We start from the raw sequence: 17058 nt of genomic DNA, 5'->3' as shown, positions 1-17058 counted from the left end.
CACACACACACACACACACACAATGATATATATTAAGGTTGAGATAGCCTTTAAAAAAAGCATATATTCAATACAACTTTGTATCTAACTTTTTATTTTTTACGTATGGCAGATTAAGCATTTTCCCACTTTTTTTTTTTTTTTGTATTTTTCTGAAGTTGGAAACGAGGAGGTAGACAGACTCCCGCATGCGCCCGACTGGGATCCACCCGGCACGCCCACCAGGGGGCGATGCTCTGCCCATCTGGGGTGTTGCTCTGTTGCAACCAGAGCCATTTTAGCACCTGAGGCAGAGGCCACAGAGCCATCCTCAGCGCCCGGGCCAACTTTGCTCCAATGGAGCCCTGGCTGCAGGAGGGGAAGAGAGAGACAGAGAGGAAGGAGAGGAGGAGGGGTGGAGAAGCAGACGGGCACTTCTCCTGTGTGCCCTGGCCGGGAATCGAACCCAGGACTCCTGCACGCCAGGCCGACGCTCTACCACTGAGACAACCGGCCAGGGCACCACATTTTTATTATATGCATTCATAGTGTTTATTGTCTAAAACAGCTGCACATTATCCTGTTGAATAGATCTCTACCATAATTATTTAGCCATCCCCATACTGATGAACATTGAAGTTACTTACATTCTTTTTTGTTCTTATGCATAATATTGCCAAGCACTTTTTCTTTCCCCATATACAAACTTTTTTTATGTCTTGAGGTCTTTCCTTAACATAGAGTCTCAGGTCTAAAATAACACTGAGTCAAGTGTTTGTATATTTTTGAGGCTGATATTTTTATCTCCAAGCTGTTTCCAAGGGGTTGTACTGTAGGGTTCCGCCCACCCCGCCCGTGAACCGGATGCCCACCTAACTGCATTAGGTGCTGACGCAGTGGGGGAAGAATGGCCCACCATAACTTTCTTTACTAAAGACCCTGATGTTTTTTTAAAATGCTAACCAATTGTAGTTACAGTTTCGAGATCTGTTCAGATCCTTTGCCAACGTTCATATTGTATGAGCATTTTCTTAGCTTTCTTTTAATATTTTAGATTCCTCTCTTCACAAACATAATTTTTACATAAAATTGAATTATTTCATATAGGCAAGGGGTTTTGTTTGTTTTTAGTTTCAATCCTCTTTGCTTTCTTCTCCCTTCCACCCGGATCACTTTGAATGTAGTGGACTCTGATTAGGGGAAAAGCTCATCTGAATCCTCAGCTGTACAAATTATTAGCACATTTAAGTCCAATAAGAGAATTAATTAAGATATATACAGCAAAATAAGATGTTATCCCTTCTGTAATCATTTTTTCAGATTCTTGTGAAAAATGTTATTTGTGAGAATGGCAAGATAATCCAGTTCTTGCCTTACTTTATTTTTCTGCATTGGTTTAGCTGTTGGGCTGGGCATCCCAGAGAAGAGGGGTGGCCTGGGCCTGTATACACTGCACTCTGGGACATCTCAAGATGGCTTACAGACTTCCACTTGGATAAGGAGAATCATGGCCCTCCCTAGACCCTGAATGAGGGATTCATGAATCTCACTGGGTAGCAAGACACCCCCTCGAAGTTATGTGTTTTCTCCTCAGCATCTGGTCCTAAGTGAACCTAGGACCTCAGGCACTTAGCAGAGGCATTTGGGTTCTCTGCTTATGGTGTGGTAACCCCCTACTGGCAAAGCACTGGTAAGTGGGTGTGGGGATAGTAGATTCTTCTACAGAATACGAAGAGTTTTTGACTCTGTAGCTACTAGCACCTTTTTTCCAACATGTGGACACATTTATGTTTTAACTTTTAGAGAACCGCCAGACAGTCCAAGGAAAGAAGCCAGGTGAGAAGGCAGTCTCTAGCGTCAAAGCATGGATCTGACATAACACGATTTTTGGTGAAGAAATGAAGTATTGAAAACTGAATGGATGACAAATGGTTTGCATGAGGAGGAATTTAACTCAGTTTTTTTTTTCATGTTTACCTAATATTTCAAGAGTGAAAATTTTCAAAAAATCAAGAATTCAACTTCCCTTTTTATATTAAGTGCTTTTAGTGTTCAATACCTTTTAAAAGTACTCAATAGAAATCCTGCTAAGTGCTTCTGCAATCTTGATTTCATGCAAACCCTCAATTCTGTGTCCGCAGGTCTGGTTAAGCTTCCATTCCCCCTGCTACACCTTAATCATGGTACTATGCAGAAACTGTTTGAAAAGTATACTCTCAATTACTTGCAAATGCTGCTAGATTAGGACCAGTTCTGGACTGCTGTGTGTATAAAATGAAACACTACAAAACCATAAGGGACATTTTGGAAGTCAATCATTATTATTGAGGAATACCAGACAAAGTGTGACCAACCTGCTTAGCATGCAACTGGGTCTCCTGTTCACTAAATGCCTCCAAAGTGGCCCCAGGGTACACATTTCGGTGTTTTCTTTTTCGTTACATTTCTTCACCAGTTGTCTTTATTGAAACGATGCTTTTGAAATAAGCTAATTCGACCTATGGCGTTTGTGGACAATTCAGTGGTTCTGGGTAAACAAATTTAAAAATTGAAAACACAAAATGTAAATTGCCAGTTAAACTTCAATTTTTAGTTACTTTGTTTTCATGCATAAAACTATGCTTACTCTCAAAGCATGCTTTGTCTCCCGGTTATCATTTTTTTGTTTTTAAAATCTTCTTATTAAAAATTTTCCTGGAACCTCTTTTCGAAGGAGTGATGATGATTTATTATTAAAGCATGATCAGACTGAGATGTTTGAAAATAAAATGTAATGATACAGAAAGTAAAAGGGTGATGGTGAAACAAAACCAGACATAATCCTGTAATATGTCAGAATAATGAAAGTGAAGAATCAGAACTACACAAAATAAGGTTCAAGGAAGAATAACATTCACAAAAGACCTATTTGTAAATTCTGTATGGACATGAGCTCATTAGTTTGAAATTTTCCAATTTTAATTAGTAGCTGATGTTTTACATCAGGGGTCCCCAAACTACGGCCCACGGGCCACATGCAGCCCCCTGAGGCCATTTATCCAGCCCCTGCCGCACTTCTGGAAGGGGCACCTCTTTCATTGGTGGTCAGTGAGAGGAGCATAGTTCCCATTGAAATACTGGTCAGTTTGTTGATTTAAATTTACTTGTTCTTTATTTTAAATATTGTATTTGTTCCCATTTTATTTTTTTTACTTTAAAATAAGATATGTGCAGTGTGCATAGGGATTTGTTCATAGTTTTTTTTTATAGTCCGGCCCTCCAATGGTCTGAGGGACAGTGAACTGGCCCCCTGTGTAAAAAGTTTGGGGACCCCTGTTTTACATGATAGAGGACTCGTTTTTATTTTCCTTTTTTTCTCTTTTAAAAATCATTTTCTAATGGAAAGTTTTAAGCATATTCAGAAAAGGAGAACATATGAACCACTATGTACCCATCACCCAGATTCAACAGTTAGCAACTCCTAGCTAATCTTACTTTACCTTTTTCTTTTTCTTTTTTCCTTTAAAAGAGAGGAAGGGAGACAGTGAGGCAGAATCCTGCGTGCACCCCAAGAAGGTCCACCCGGCAACCCATCTGGGGCCAATACTAGAATCAACCAAGCTATTTTTAGCACCTAAGGCTGTCCTGCTGTCACTGGGAGCTGTCCTCAGCAGAGGGGTTATCTCTGCACCAATGGAGCCACTGGCTGTTGGAGGGGGAGAGAGGGAGTAAGAAGCAAATGGTCGCTTCCCCTGTGTGCCCTGACCAGGGCATCCACAGGTCTGCCTGGCTCTATCCACTAAGCTTCCTGCCAGGGCCACCTTTTTATTTATCTGTAATTTGTTACAAACTTTTTTCCAGTTCGGACTTGTGAGGCAAAAGACACACCAGATTCAAATAACTGGGCAGAGGGCTGAAACTCAGGCAGATTCAGCCCCGAGAAACTGCACCACTGCATAGTTATTGAGTTCCAAAACCATAGCTCAGCAGATAAAACTAGAAAGTTACACAAGCCTTTTTTCCCATCCGTTTCATCCCCAACTCTGCACATCTACTGTTTCTTTCATGAACAAGGACACAAGAAGAGTCAGAGTCTCAGAGCTTATCACTCATAAAGGACATCTGGTTCTTGGAGGCATTTCTCCAAGAATCCTGCGTACGTTACTTGCATTCAAGTAACCCAGGCCACTGTCTCCTTATGGCTAACATAACTCCCCGATCTCGTGTCTCCAATTAACCCTTGCTCTGCAGGTAACTGCCGTTTATATTGGTGCAGGGTTATCTCCTGCAGTGATTAGTCCTCTTCCCTCTGGATTACTTTGAATCTAGAGGACTTGTTTTTAGAAAGTTTATACTCATAAATTTTCCTTTTAGAGTTTTAAGTTTATACCTATTTCACTGTATAAGATCAAATACAGTTGAGGGCGGCAGTGAGCACAGAGTAGCTCTGAAGACCGGGACACCCTGCAAGAGCACAGGTAGGGGGCGCTGCGGGCCACCCACAAGCCACACACTGACCCTCATCTTTGCACCTCACCATGTCGTTGCCAAGTCCCGCTTCTGGTACTTTGTCTCAGCTGAAGAAGATGAAGACATCTTCAGGGGACACATCTACTTTAGGCAGGTGTTGGGAATTCCCACTTTGGATGAAGAACTTTGGCGCCTGGCTGCGCTGCGACTCCCACAGTGGCACCGCGACCTGTGCTGGGAGTCCCGGCACCCGACCACCACCTGCGCCATCACCCGGTGCCGCCGCGCGGTGGGGACCCGGCTCTGTGCCCGCTCAATCCAGATCAGGAAGGTGGAGGAGATGGCCGCCACCGAGGGCCGCCCACCTGCAGCCGAGCAGTTAGTTCCTTGACTCCAAGATCCAGTTCCCCACCAGGTCCTTCCTCACCGGCACAAGCCAGGCTTCACCACCAAGAGCCCCAACACCTATTGATGCAGGGCCTCCCTGTCCCCTGGTCTGCTCAAATAAACTTCTTGGGGAAATGAGTGCTCAGAAAAAAAATAATAAATGTTAAAATTTTTAAAAAAAGATCACCCTGGCCAGATAGCTCCGTTGGTTAGATCAGTGGTCCCCAACCTTTTTTGGGTCACGGACCAGTTTAATGTCAGAAAATATTTTCATGGACCGGCCTTTAGGGTGGGGCGGATAAATGCACAAAATAAAATTATGCTACCAGTGTAAAAACTGTGGTATTTTTAAATATAATTGTTGAGCTTATGATATTTATTCGGCTAAGTTAAAGGAGAAACGAGTATGTTCTCATTATTCAGGCTGTATTTAAATTTGTTATTCTGACAACATTTCATGTTATTTATTCTTTCTCTGCAGACCGGTGCCAAATGGCCCACGGACCGGTACTGGTCCGCGGCCCAGGGGTTGGGGACCACTGGGTTAGAGCATCATCCAGAAGTATGGAGGTTGTCCATTCAGTCCTGGTCAGAGCACATACAGGAAAATATTGATGTTCCTGTCTGTCTGTCTCTCTTTCTCTCTCTCTCAAATCAAAAAATAAAAACTAAAAAGATCAAATAGTGTTATTTTACAAATTAGGTTGATCGTTCTTCGGCCTTTTTTCTGTTTTGCTGGTCTGGCTCTCGGCAGTTTTCTGTCTTATTGCCAGGGTGACCTAGGATTCCTCAGGGTTGAGAGCTAAGAAGTCTTCACACTGCTTTTCCTCAAGAAAAAAAGTGTTTGCAGGTGAGACTTTGGTCTAAGATCAGGTTTCAGCAGAGCTTGCTCTTTAGATCAAACTAAAGTAGTAGTTCTCAGGAGAACATTTTCAGGTGTAGGAACTGTGTGGTGGTTTAAGGTGAAATGACCCATGAAGGTGGTCTCTCTGCCAGATTAAAGAATTGTAATTAAAAACACTAGGAGCATCAAAGAGAATAAAATATGAATAAATTCAACCAAGGAGATAAAAGATCTTCACACTGAAACTACAATTTTAATGAAATTGGAGAATACACAAATGGGTGGGAAAATATTTTATGTTCATGGATCTGCATAACTAATATTGTTCAAATATCCATACTACCCAAGGTCATCTACAGATTTAATGCACTCTTAATCAAAATTCCAATGACATTTTTCATAGAAATAGAAAAAAATCCTAAAGTTTTTATGGAACCACAGAAGACCCTCGAATAGCCAAGCAATCTTGAAAAAGAAGAACAAAGCTAGAGGCATCATACTCCTGATTTCAAACTATTACAGAGCAATAGTAATCAAAACATTATGGTATTGGCATAAAAAGTGATGCATAGATCAATGGGACAGAGTAGAGACCCCAGAAATAAACCATGTGTATATCAACTCATTTTCAACAAAGAAGCCAAAAATATACAATGGGAAAAGGATAATCTCTTCAATAAATGGTGTTGTAAATACTAGGTGACCACATGCAAAAGAAGGAAACTGGACCTACCCTGGCCAGGTAGCTCAATTGGTTAGAGCATTGTCCTAATATGCCAAGGTTGCGGGTTCAATCCCCAGTTAGGGAACATCTAAGAATCAACCAATGAATACATAAATAAATGGAACAATAAATCAGTGTTTTTTTCTCTCTCTCTCTTTCTAAAATCAATAATTTTTAAAAAGGAAACTAGACCCCTGTTTTACATCATACACACAAATCAACTCAAAATGGATTAAAGACTTGAACATAAGACCTGAAAGTATAAAACTTCTAAAATAAAGCAAAGGGACAAGCTTCTTGACATCTAACTTGGCTGTGATTTATTTGGATCTGACAACAAAAGCAAAAATAAACCAGTGGAACTACGTCAAACTGAAAAGCTTCTGCACAGCAAAGGAAATCAACAATATTTAAAGACAATCTACTTAATGGGAGCAAGTATTTACAAACTACATATTTAGTAACAGGTTAATATCCAATATAGATAAGAAACTTATACAACTTAAGAAAAAAATCATAAGTCATCAGGGAAATACAAATCAGAACCACAATGAAATATCTCTCTCCTGTTACAATGATTATTATAAAAGAGACGAGATAACAAATGTTGGTTAAGATATGGAGAAAAGGAAACACTTGTGCACCTTGGTGGGAATGTCAATTGGTGCAGCCACTGTGGAAAATGGTATATTAGTTTCTCAAGAAATTAAAAACAGAACTATCGCCCTGGCCGGTTGGCTCAGTGGTAGAGCGTCGGCCCGGTGTGCGGAAGTCCCGGGTTCGATTCCCTGCCAGGGCACACAGGAGAAGCGCCCATCTGCTTCTCCACCCCTCCCCCTCTCCTTCCTCTCTGTCTCTCTCTTCCCCTCCCGCAGCCAAGGCTCCACTGGAGCAAAGATGGCCCTGGCGCTGGGGATGGCTCGATAGCCTCTGCCTCAAGTGCTAGACTGGCTCTGATTGCAACAGAGCAACGCCCCAGATGGGCAGAGCATTGCCCCCTGGTGGGCGTGCCGGGTGGATCCCGGTCTGGCGCATGCTGGAGTCTGTCTGACTGCCTCCCCATTTCCAACTTCAGAAAAATACAAAAAAAAAAAAAAAAAAAAAAAAGAACTATCGTACGATCCAGCAATCCTATGTTTAGGTATACGTTCATAGGAAAGCAAAACCATTATCTCAAAGAGATATCTGTATTCTCATGTTCATTGCAGCAGTATTTAAAGTAGCTAAGGCATGGAAATAACCTAAGTGTCTGTCCACAGGAGAATGGGTAAAGAAAATGTAGTAGATATAGAAAATGGAATATTTTTCAGCTTTAAGAAAGAAGAAATCCGCCCTGGCCAGTTGGCTCAGCGGTAGAGCGTCGGCCTGGCGTGCGGGAGACCCAGGTTCGATTCCCTGCCAGGGCACACAGGAGAAGCGCCCATTTGCTTCTTCACCCCCCCCCCCTTCCTCTCTGTCTCTCTCTTCCCCTCCCGCAGCCAAGGCTCCATTGGAGCAAAGATGGCCCAGGCGCTGGGGATGGCTCCTTGGCCTCTGTGCTAGAGTGGCTCTGGTCACAACAGAGCGACGCCCCGGAGGGGCAGAGCATCGCCCCCTGGTGGGCAGAGCATCACCCCCTGGTGGGCGTGCCAGATGGATCCCTGTCAGGCGCATACGGGAGTCTGTCTGACTGTCTCTCCCCGTTTCCAGCTTCAAAAAAATACAAAAAAAAAAAAAAAAAAAGAAAGAAGAAATCCTGCAATTTGCAACAAAATGAGCCTGAAGGGTCTTATGCTAAGTGAAATAGCCAAATAAAGAAAAACAAATGCTAGATGGCATCAAGTACATGTAGAATCATTAAAAAATATATATCAAACTCAGAAATAGAAGAAAAGTGGTTACCAGGGACTAGGAAATGAGACTAGGAAGAAATTAATTAAAAGGTACAAACTTTCAATTATGAGATGAATAAAATCTGAATGCAAGTGTTGGGTAAATGAGTTTGTAAAATTTGTATTTTTTGAGTTTGCTCACTTTTATTGTTACAAAATGGTGCTGGGCAGAGCCAGTTATATGTGGTCTGTGAAATTGCAAATACTTTCCTGCTTGGGAAGGGCTATTGTTTTCCTAATGTTTGCTGGAGGAGAGGTTTTTGGGTCAGAAAGTTTTGAAAAGAGAGAAGAGAAGAAGAGGCAGAAAAAAGCAATGTTTGCAGGGAGAATGCAGAGTGCTGAGGAAGAAGCTAGTTTTGAAGAGGAGCAGAAGGAGGGTAGATGCCGAGAGCTGAGGGTCTTTGGGAGCTCTGCTGAGACTGGTGAGGCCTTTGATTCTAGGAGGAACTGGAGAAGATTCTCCTGGTTGTGGAACCAGAGAATGCGTCAGGGATTTGGAAGCCACTGAATGAAAAGGGAGGTGTTTTCCCTGTGTGTTTGCTTGTCGGCCAGTGCAAGACTTGAATAAAGGAATGGCCCACCATTTTTTGGTTCTACTGTTTCTTTACTGTCTGTCCAAAGTCAATGATAACCTGCCTGTGAGTGAGCACAACGGCCCCTGGCTCTACAGCAAGTATGTGAGATCGTGAATGTGTTATTAACTAGATGGTGTTCATCTTTCACAGTGTATCAAATGATCACATTGTACACTTTAAACATCTTACAGTTTTGTCAATTAGACCTCAGTAAGGCTGGAAAGAAAAACACCCTGAGGGACAGTGAGCATTCACCACACAAAACCTTGACCAACCCATCCGTGGCCCCAGCTTTGTGCCGTGCCTCCCCCTGCTTTGACCTACTTTACTTGTAGGGCACACCGAGAGGAAATATTCTGGGATAGAAAATAAAGGTAGATAGAGATCAATAACAGCAAAGACCTCAGAAGGTAAATACTGCAGAGATTTAGGGAAGTTGTTCTTTCGTCCTCACAGTCTGGAAGAGAAGCTGCCCTCTGTGGATTGCAAATGGAAGGTTCCAACAGAGGGCTGGGAAGTGTCAGGGCAAGCAGCAGACCCTGAGTGCAGAAAGGAGTGCCGAGTGCCTCCCTCCCCACCAGGGAAGACAATATGACTACCACACAGGAAATGGAGATCAAATGAAAAACGGGGTGAGGTGGTATGAGAGAGGAGGGCCCAGTACTAGCTCTGAAAAGACTCAGAGAAGTTACAGGCACCTAGAAAATGAAAGCCTCTGGGTCCAGGGAACAGAACTGGGGATTGACAGCTGAGGGAGGAACCGGTTTACAGAATGGGAGCCGTAAGAACACGCCTGCACTGGGAGACGTGGTTGCATGTGTCAGTGAGGCTGTGACCTTGCTGCTCCCCTCACACACCCAAACACACACACACCACCCCTGTTTGCAGACTTGGACTTTGGGCCAGTTTGAGCAGGTAGCGAGGACTTCCTCAGCAGGGTGGCTCACACAGGCAAACATGTGCCCTGTGTCAGGCTGTCCTTCCTGTTCACTGCCCCTCAGTGACACTGATCTCCGGAAACTCTGATGACAGATAAAGTTGCTTTGACTAGCCCTAGAGCTAAAGAGATCTTGTGGACAGAAAAGGGGCCACATGCTGACCTTGACAAGCTCAGGGGAGGCCTGCGTGGCAGCCTTACAGACTCAGAGACCTGAGGTAACCACACAGGAGGGTCTGAAATGAAAACTTTCTAACTGAAAGCAGTTCAGGGTAGGTAGTCATGTCTTAGTGAGGTATTTTTCTCTAACAAAAAATGCTGCCTGACCAGGCGGTGGCGCAGTGGACAGAGTGTAGGACTGGGATGCAGAGGACCCAGGTTTGAGACTCCAAGGTCGCCAGCTTGAGCGTGGGTTCATCTGGTTTGAGCAAAGCTCACCAGCTTGGACCCAAGGTCGCTGGCTCCAGCAAGGGGTTACTCGGTCTGCTGAAGGCCCGCGGTCAAGGCACATATGAGAAAGCAATCAATGAACAACTAAGGTATTACAACGAAAAACTGATGATTGATGCTTCTCATCTCTCTCCGTTCCTGTCTGTCTGTCCCTGTCTATCCCTCTCTCTGACTCACTCTCTGTCTCTGTAATAAATAAATAAATAAATAAATAAATAAATAAATAAAATTTTTTTTAAAAAGTCAATGCTTACCTTATTCTGTGTTAAGGTGCCAAAGAACTGTAAAACTTAGTATTGACAACTCCATTTTAAAGAGGAAAAGTCAGGCATTGAAAGAATAAAGGTTATCTGAAGAACTTCCTTTCCCTTTCAATAAGAGACAATATCCTACACTGATTTTAACTCTCCCTTCCTCCCTGGAATCCTGAGAGTAACATATACCTCTAGACAAAGAGATGGGAGGTAGTCACTAAAAGATTTGTGAGTGTCTTTGTTATGTAAAATGACATCACTATTGTGTTACCTTGTAAATTTTAATATGTAGGAATGTTTTTTATAGATCCTATAGACAAATGTTACAAGCTTGTTAATGATTGACTATTCTGTCATGTTTCTCCTCCTTTTCCCCCCAACCTGTATGTGATCAAGTGTATATAACTAGCCTCAGAGCTATATTTGAGGCTACACAATTTGAGTCAGCTATACCTAATGTAAGTCATATGCAGCTGGTGTATTAATAAATCTCCTCTTAAAAATTCTTCTGAGGCCTGACCTGTGGTGGCGCAGTGGATAAAGCGTCGACCTGGAAATGCTGAGGTCACTAGTTCGAAACCCTGGGCTTGCCTGGTCAAGGCACATATGGGAGTTGATGCTTCCAGCTCCTCCCCCCCTTCTCTCTCTCTGTCTCTCCTCTCTCTGTCTCTCCCTCTCCTCTCTTAAAAAAAAAAATTCTTCGCCTGACCTGTGGTGGCGCAGTGGATAAAGCATCAACCTGGAAACGCTGAGGTTGCCGGTTCAAAACCCTGGGCTTACCTGGTCAAGGCACATATGGGAGTTGATGCTTCCTGCTCCTCCCCCCCTTCTCTCTCTCTCTCTCTCTCTCTCTCTCCTCTCTATAATGAATAAATAAAATCTTAAAAAAAAAAAAAGAAGTCCTCCCAAGCCCAACCTTAAAAAAAAAAAAAAAAAAGTCTCATTTAAAAAAAAAAATTCTTCTGTATCCTGCCTTGGTGTCTCTACATAACCCATGGAATTAAAGTACACTACTTTACAACATTTGGGGGCTCATCCGGGATGCCGATGTTTTGCGTCACTGGGTAGGGACACCCGGACCGGCTGGCCTCTCCAGAGGGTTGCCTGACTCTGCTAGATCTCGAAGAGAGGCACCACCTGAGACGTTCCAGGGCTCCCGTTTTCCTGCCAACAACTCTTCGGCAGGCACCCCCAGTCCTAAATTCGATAGTTCAGCAGAGAAATCAAGGAATGTAAATTCTGACCTCCAGAGGTAAGTAAAGCAAATATTTTGCTTTACTGAATTCTAGCTTTTTGTCTGTTCTGAATTCTAGCTTTTCTGTTTGTGACTAGTCAATTTGGAACTTGCATGGGGATTGGGTGCAATCTAACTCACACAATAGGTTCTCCAAGACCGAGACGTCGGTGGAGAGTTTTGGGTCCTACCTCGGGCTTTTCTGGGACACATTTGTTTGTGCTCTTAGGAAAAGACATTAGTGGGGACATTTGGTGGTGCTCTAGGAAGACAATTAGTGGGGACTGAGTCAATCAGTCCTGTCTCAGACATCCAGGGACACCTTTGTGCTGTCTGAGACCTCATTCTTTGCTTTTAATGTTTCTGTCTAAAACCCCTGAGTGATTGGTGTGTGGATGGAGATCTCTGGTGCCTGGGCCTAAGCCTCCGTGAGGGTCGCAGCTAGGTGAGCACCTGAGAGGCCCCTGACAGGGAACCCCTTCCTTTGTCTGTTGAACTGTGTGCCTAAAAGTCAAGTGTAAATGTAAATAGTAAATTGTCTGTTTTATAAGTTCTCTTTGTCAGGAAAATCTCTGATGTGATTTCAATTGGAAATTTCTGGCTTAGAACCAGAGGGCAAAAGAAAAGGGAAATTAATAAACTTCATATGGGTTAGCAGCTATCTGCCAGAGCCTGCAAATTATAAAACTGGCAAAATTCATAGAAGTATTAAAAATTCTTCAATGGTGAACTGTCTGTAGTGTAGATTCTCTTTGTTCGTCTGAGATATTTCTCATGACATTTTGTGGTATGGGCCTTTTTCCCCAGACACACTAAATCTCTTTTCTTGGATCCAAGACCTCTGGCTTCAGGGTATTTTGTCTGACTTCTTCCCTGAAGAAATTATTCTCTTTGGCTGGCTCCTGCCTCTGCTCTTGTGTGATGATTGACACCTCTATAGTCAAACATCCTTTATTCTGAGTGATAGTTATTATTATCTATATTATCTTTCTTGCCTTTTTATTGCTGTGCTAATTCCTGCATTCTCCTGGACATTTCAATTTTTTAAATCAGTGCCCCAGACATTAAATATGGGAGGAGGGCCCAGTACACCAAAGACCCCCTTAGGTTGACTCCTAAAGCACTTTCACAAAGCCTATGGAGACAACCGTGGGTACGGAATTAAATGGTCAGGAAGACTTCGCACTCTCTGTGAATCAAAATGGCCCACCTTCAGGGTTGGATGGCCACAAGCCAGGACTTTTAATCCCCCGGTGGTAAGGGCAGTCTGGAATATCGTGACCAGGGATCCAGGCTACCCTGACCAATTCCTCTATATTGATCAATGCCTAAACTTAACAATGAACACACCACAATGACTAAAAGCATGCTCAATACAGAAAGGGCACTACGTCTTCCTAGTCTGGCCAGATTTACATCTAAGAAAAAAAGGGGGTTCGAGAAAAAGGACTAGGACTCTGCTAGGAAAGAATCAGTGAGCATATTGCAAAGAGGAGAGGGCTGAGGAATGCGCTCTGGAAATGTTTCTTCAGCCTCTGGGGGCGAAGGGCTGGCAAGTGAGCGGTTTGGGTGAGGGAAGAGCGGGAGGCCGGGCGGGATGCGCTGTGTGCGGAGCGGCGGGGGGAGGGCGCTGTGTGCGGAGCGGCGGGGGGGGGGGGGGGGGGAGGGCGCTGTGTGCGGAGCGGCGGGGGAGGGCGCTGTGTGCGGAGCGGCGGGGGGGGGGAGGGCGCTGTGTGCAGAGCGGCGGGGGAGGGCGCTGTGTGCGGAGCGGAGGGGGGGGGGGGCGCTGGAGTGAGGTGGCCGGACGACTGAGGGTGGGGTGACTGGGGAAGTATAGAGTAAAAACTAGTTTCAAATATTCAGATATCCACCTACTGATCAAAGAAATTTTACCCATTTGGAAGATACAGGGTAGGAATAGTATTAAAAAATTAGAACTTTTCTTTAGAAGAATCTTAGAGAAAGAAAAGGAAACAAGGCCAGATGGAAATGTTTGGAAAATAACAAACTACGAGTATGGACCCTGTTGATTATCAAGTTTCTTGAAATTAATTACAGCTCCAGGAAAGAGAATGAGAGACGGGGAAGGGCTATTGTCTTGCTAATGTTTTGCAGGGAGAGCAGAGGGAGTGCAGAGTGCTGAAGGAGAAGCCAGTTTTGCAGAAAGAAGCCATATTTGCAAAAAATATATATATTTTCTATGTTAGAAATGTATGTTATTTCAAGAGTCTTTTGTTAATTATCCTTTTTGCTATTTCATAGCCCTGTGATGTTGAAATCTTGGTTTAAATATTAGGGGATATGTAATGATTATTAATGTTTTGATCATTAATGATATCTTTTTATATGGTGTATAAATGTTTAGCTTATTATCATTTTTGAAGCAGTATTGTTCAATGTTAGATCACCAAACCCAGAGTGACAAATATTACTATTGATTGGCTTAACAGTAGAATTCTCAACATGACAGGTGGAAAGGAGAAAATAGAAAATAGATAACTAATTATGGTAGTAAGAAACATTTAAATTTTGAGCCCAGATTAAAAGGCCAAAAGATATGATTAGAAATCTGCTTCTCTTGAGCTTTTTAAACATTATCTGTTAGGGTGCATAAAATTACAAGGTATGTTTTCTTGGAATGTAAGAAGAATTTGTGATTAAGTAGAATATAAGGTTTATTTTATGAAATATTGATCATTTCAGTTGGTGCTTTTAACTAGATCTCTAGAATTTGAGACATAGATATAATAGGAAATAGTTTAAATCCTTTTTCCTGAGTGCCCTGTAGAATTAGAGAGCTCAGCATCCCCTTATTAGGGAACCCTCAGGCCCTACAGGACTGTTAGACTCTGTACTGTACATACGCTGCCCCACTTAAGACCGTTGAGACCACCTCGAGAAAATGTTTCTGGTTGCCTAGCTTAAGTGGGATTCTAGCACCCAAACAAGTGAGGAAATTCTTGGACACTTTCCACCAGTTTCTGTTAGCCAGGATCAGAGAAGATACTAAGGCATCAATTTAGACTTTACATAGCAATCAGTTCTAGAAATTAGAAAGAAAAGTATTATAAGTTTTTAAAAAGATAGCATCATCAGCTGCTAAAAAATAAATAAATAAAACTAAGCATTTCTGAAGGGACATTGCTCCTCCCTCACTCTCATAACTCTGGCCCCTAAGATGGCTGGTTAGCCAAAGACGGGTAAGATTCCTGAAGGCGAGAACAACCTAAGACAGGAACAGTCGAAGAGGGGACATCAGGAGAAGGCTTAAGAACTAACAAAGGTGAGGCTCAAACCCTCACCCCAACAATGCAGGAGCCTGTTCCCCTGAAATAGTGGCCTTCATCCACTGTCCAGGGCACCAAAAGAGGGGGACTCCCTAGAAACTCAAGAAAAACTAAGCAGCTGATGACACTACCAATAAGGTAGCCCTAAAACCAGTGGGGTTTTTAGGAAATTTTAGTGACTTTACTGGAACCCTTGTTGCCAAAGGTTTATTCGCAACCCAATTAGAAAAAGATTTTGCTACCAGGAAAGGATAAGAAATAATTAGAAAAACCAGACTTAGAATCTATTACAGAAGGCATAAGGTCCAAGTGTTTAGTTTGTGCCCAAATGAATACTAAGCAAAGTAAAGAAATTATAAAAAGAAACAGGGAGAGGAACTTTCCCAGGTAAACATTTAGAAGTAGATTTTATTAAGGTAATTGACAGGTAGAAGCTTTTCCTTATAGAAATAAGACCGCAATAACAGTTGTTAAGAAATCGCTATATGAAATTCTTTCCAGATTTAGCTTGCCCATTCTAATAATGGGCCTTCATCTGTATCGAAGATCTCACAACTAGTGGGAAAGGCACTCAATATTAATTGGAAATTACATTGTGCCTACAGACCCCAAAGTTCAGGGCAGGTAGAATGCATGAATCGAATCTTGGAAACTTTAACCAAATTTATTTTTTAAAACCGGTAAAAAGTGACCCTCCTTAGGGCAAAGTGCACCCCTCTCGCCCTTCCAGCGCCAACAGCACTGTCTTCCCTTCGATCCAGTGCAGGCCTCTCAGCGTGCCCCTCAGCACCCCTTTTCCTGGCACCTGCTCCCTGGGTTATTAATATCCGGCGTGAGCACGGGGCCTTGGCGCATTCCTAACCGGCAGCTGGGCGATCAGCAGTGACGACCCGGACCGGTCGTGCAGAGCTCAGCCCTCTTTTGTTTGCTCAGTACAGAGCAGAGCGAAGCTTTTGCAGAAGTGTGATCGTGGGAGCTCGACCTGCTGCACGGTGACCGAGGACAAGCTTGTCACCCACAGATGCCCCTGTCACTGCACACCTCAGCCTCAAGTCCAGCGTGAGGCAGCAGAGATGGCCCTGAGCCCAGAGCCTGCAAGCAGGTCCCCTGTGGTAGCTATGAGAGGCAGTCCTGTGCTCAAACCATCCAGCTGCCCCGATGTATCCCCCAACAGCTCGTGGGCCAGCCTGACGGAACGCAGCTCCCTGGAGGCCCTGGAGGCCACAGGTGCTATTGGAGCACTGCTCTTGGTCATGGGTGTGGTGGGTGTGGTGGACAACGTGTACACACTGGTAGTCGTGTGCTGCTTCCTGTGGACCTCGGCCTCCATGTATGTCTATGTTGTCAACCTTGCGCTTACCATGTGGCTGCTGGCACTGCTGCTGGCGCTGCCCATGATGCTGGCTATTCGGCTGGTCCACGGGGAACACAAGAGCCTCTGCCTGCCGGCCTGGGGCCAGAGCACCTACCGTGCCTACCTGACACTGCTCTTTGGGACCAGCATTGTGGGGCCTGCCATGTTTGGGACCAGCATTGTGGGGCCTGCCGTGGTCATCAGGCTGCTCTACGCGCACCTGGCCTGGGCCTACTGGCTCCAGCAGGCCTCCTTCCCACAGACAGGGCGGCTGCCCAACCCCAGTGCTGCACCTCATCCTGGGCATGGTGCTGCTCTTCTGGGCATGCTTCATGCCCTTCTGGATATGGCAGCTGCTGGCCCAGTACCTTGGCGTCCAGCCAATCACACATCGTCAACTACCTGACCACTTGCCTCCCCTACGGGAACAGCTGCTTCATCGACCCCTTTCTCTAACACTGCTCACCAAGAACCACCGTGACTTCGGCCGGCACTCACCCCGTGGCAGAGCGCCAGTGGGCGCGTGGTCACCCAAGACTTCTGGCAGTGCCTCACCCACTCCCAGCATGCCTTTGGCAGCCTGCTGTTCTCCAGCAGCCAGCTTGGTTGTCACTAAAGGTATAAGGTATAGAAATACTTTTGAAAGAGAAAGGAAGAAAGTAAGTTGTTATAAAAGCCAGTTATTTCTGAATAGTTAAGAAAGTTTATAAAAA

At 44.1% G+C, this 17058-nt stretch overlaps 2 protein-coding genes across 2 annotated transcripts in view; both read left to right on the top strand.

The window, feature by feature from the left end:
* Window positions 1-2671, top strand: part of ZRANB3 (zinc finger RANBP2-type containing 3) — a 227014-nt gene extending 224343 nt beyond the window's left edge. Inside the window, exon 21 of the mRNA XM_066346300.1 lies at window positions 1783-2671. Within this exon, the coding sequence (XP_066202397.1) occupies window positions 1783-1881 (99 nt within the window). The 3' untranslated portion in view covers window positions 1882-2671. The remainder of the gene's footprint in view (window positions 1-1782) is intronic.
* A 5911-nt stretch (window positions 2672-8582) lies between these two features.
* The window catches only part of LOC136378768 (urotensin-2 receptor-like), a 34492-nt gene continuing 26016 nt past the window's right edge, over window positions 8583-17058 (top strand). The window contains 6 exon segments of the mRNA XM_066345955.1: window positions 8583-8676; window positions 11539-11722; window positions 15860-16627; window positions 16629-16733; window positions 16735-16796; window positions 16799-16970. Coding sequence (XP_066202052.1) covers window positions 8583-8676; window positions 11539-11722; window positions 15860-16627; window positions 16629-16733; window positions 16735-16796; window positions 16799-16970 — 1385 coding nt within the window.

Source organism: Saccopteryx leptura, chromosome 7, assembly GCF_036850995.1.
Source record: "Saccopteryx leptura isolate mSacLep1 chromosome 7, mSacLep1_pri_phased_curated, whole genome shotgun sequence".
Lineage (NCBI taxonomy): Eukaryota > Metazoa > Chordata > Mammalia > Chiroptera > Emballonuridae > Saccopteryx > Saccopteryx leptura.
The sequence above is the reverse complement of the archived record's forward strand: the minus strand, read 5'-3'. Positions and strand labels throughout refer to the sequence as shown.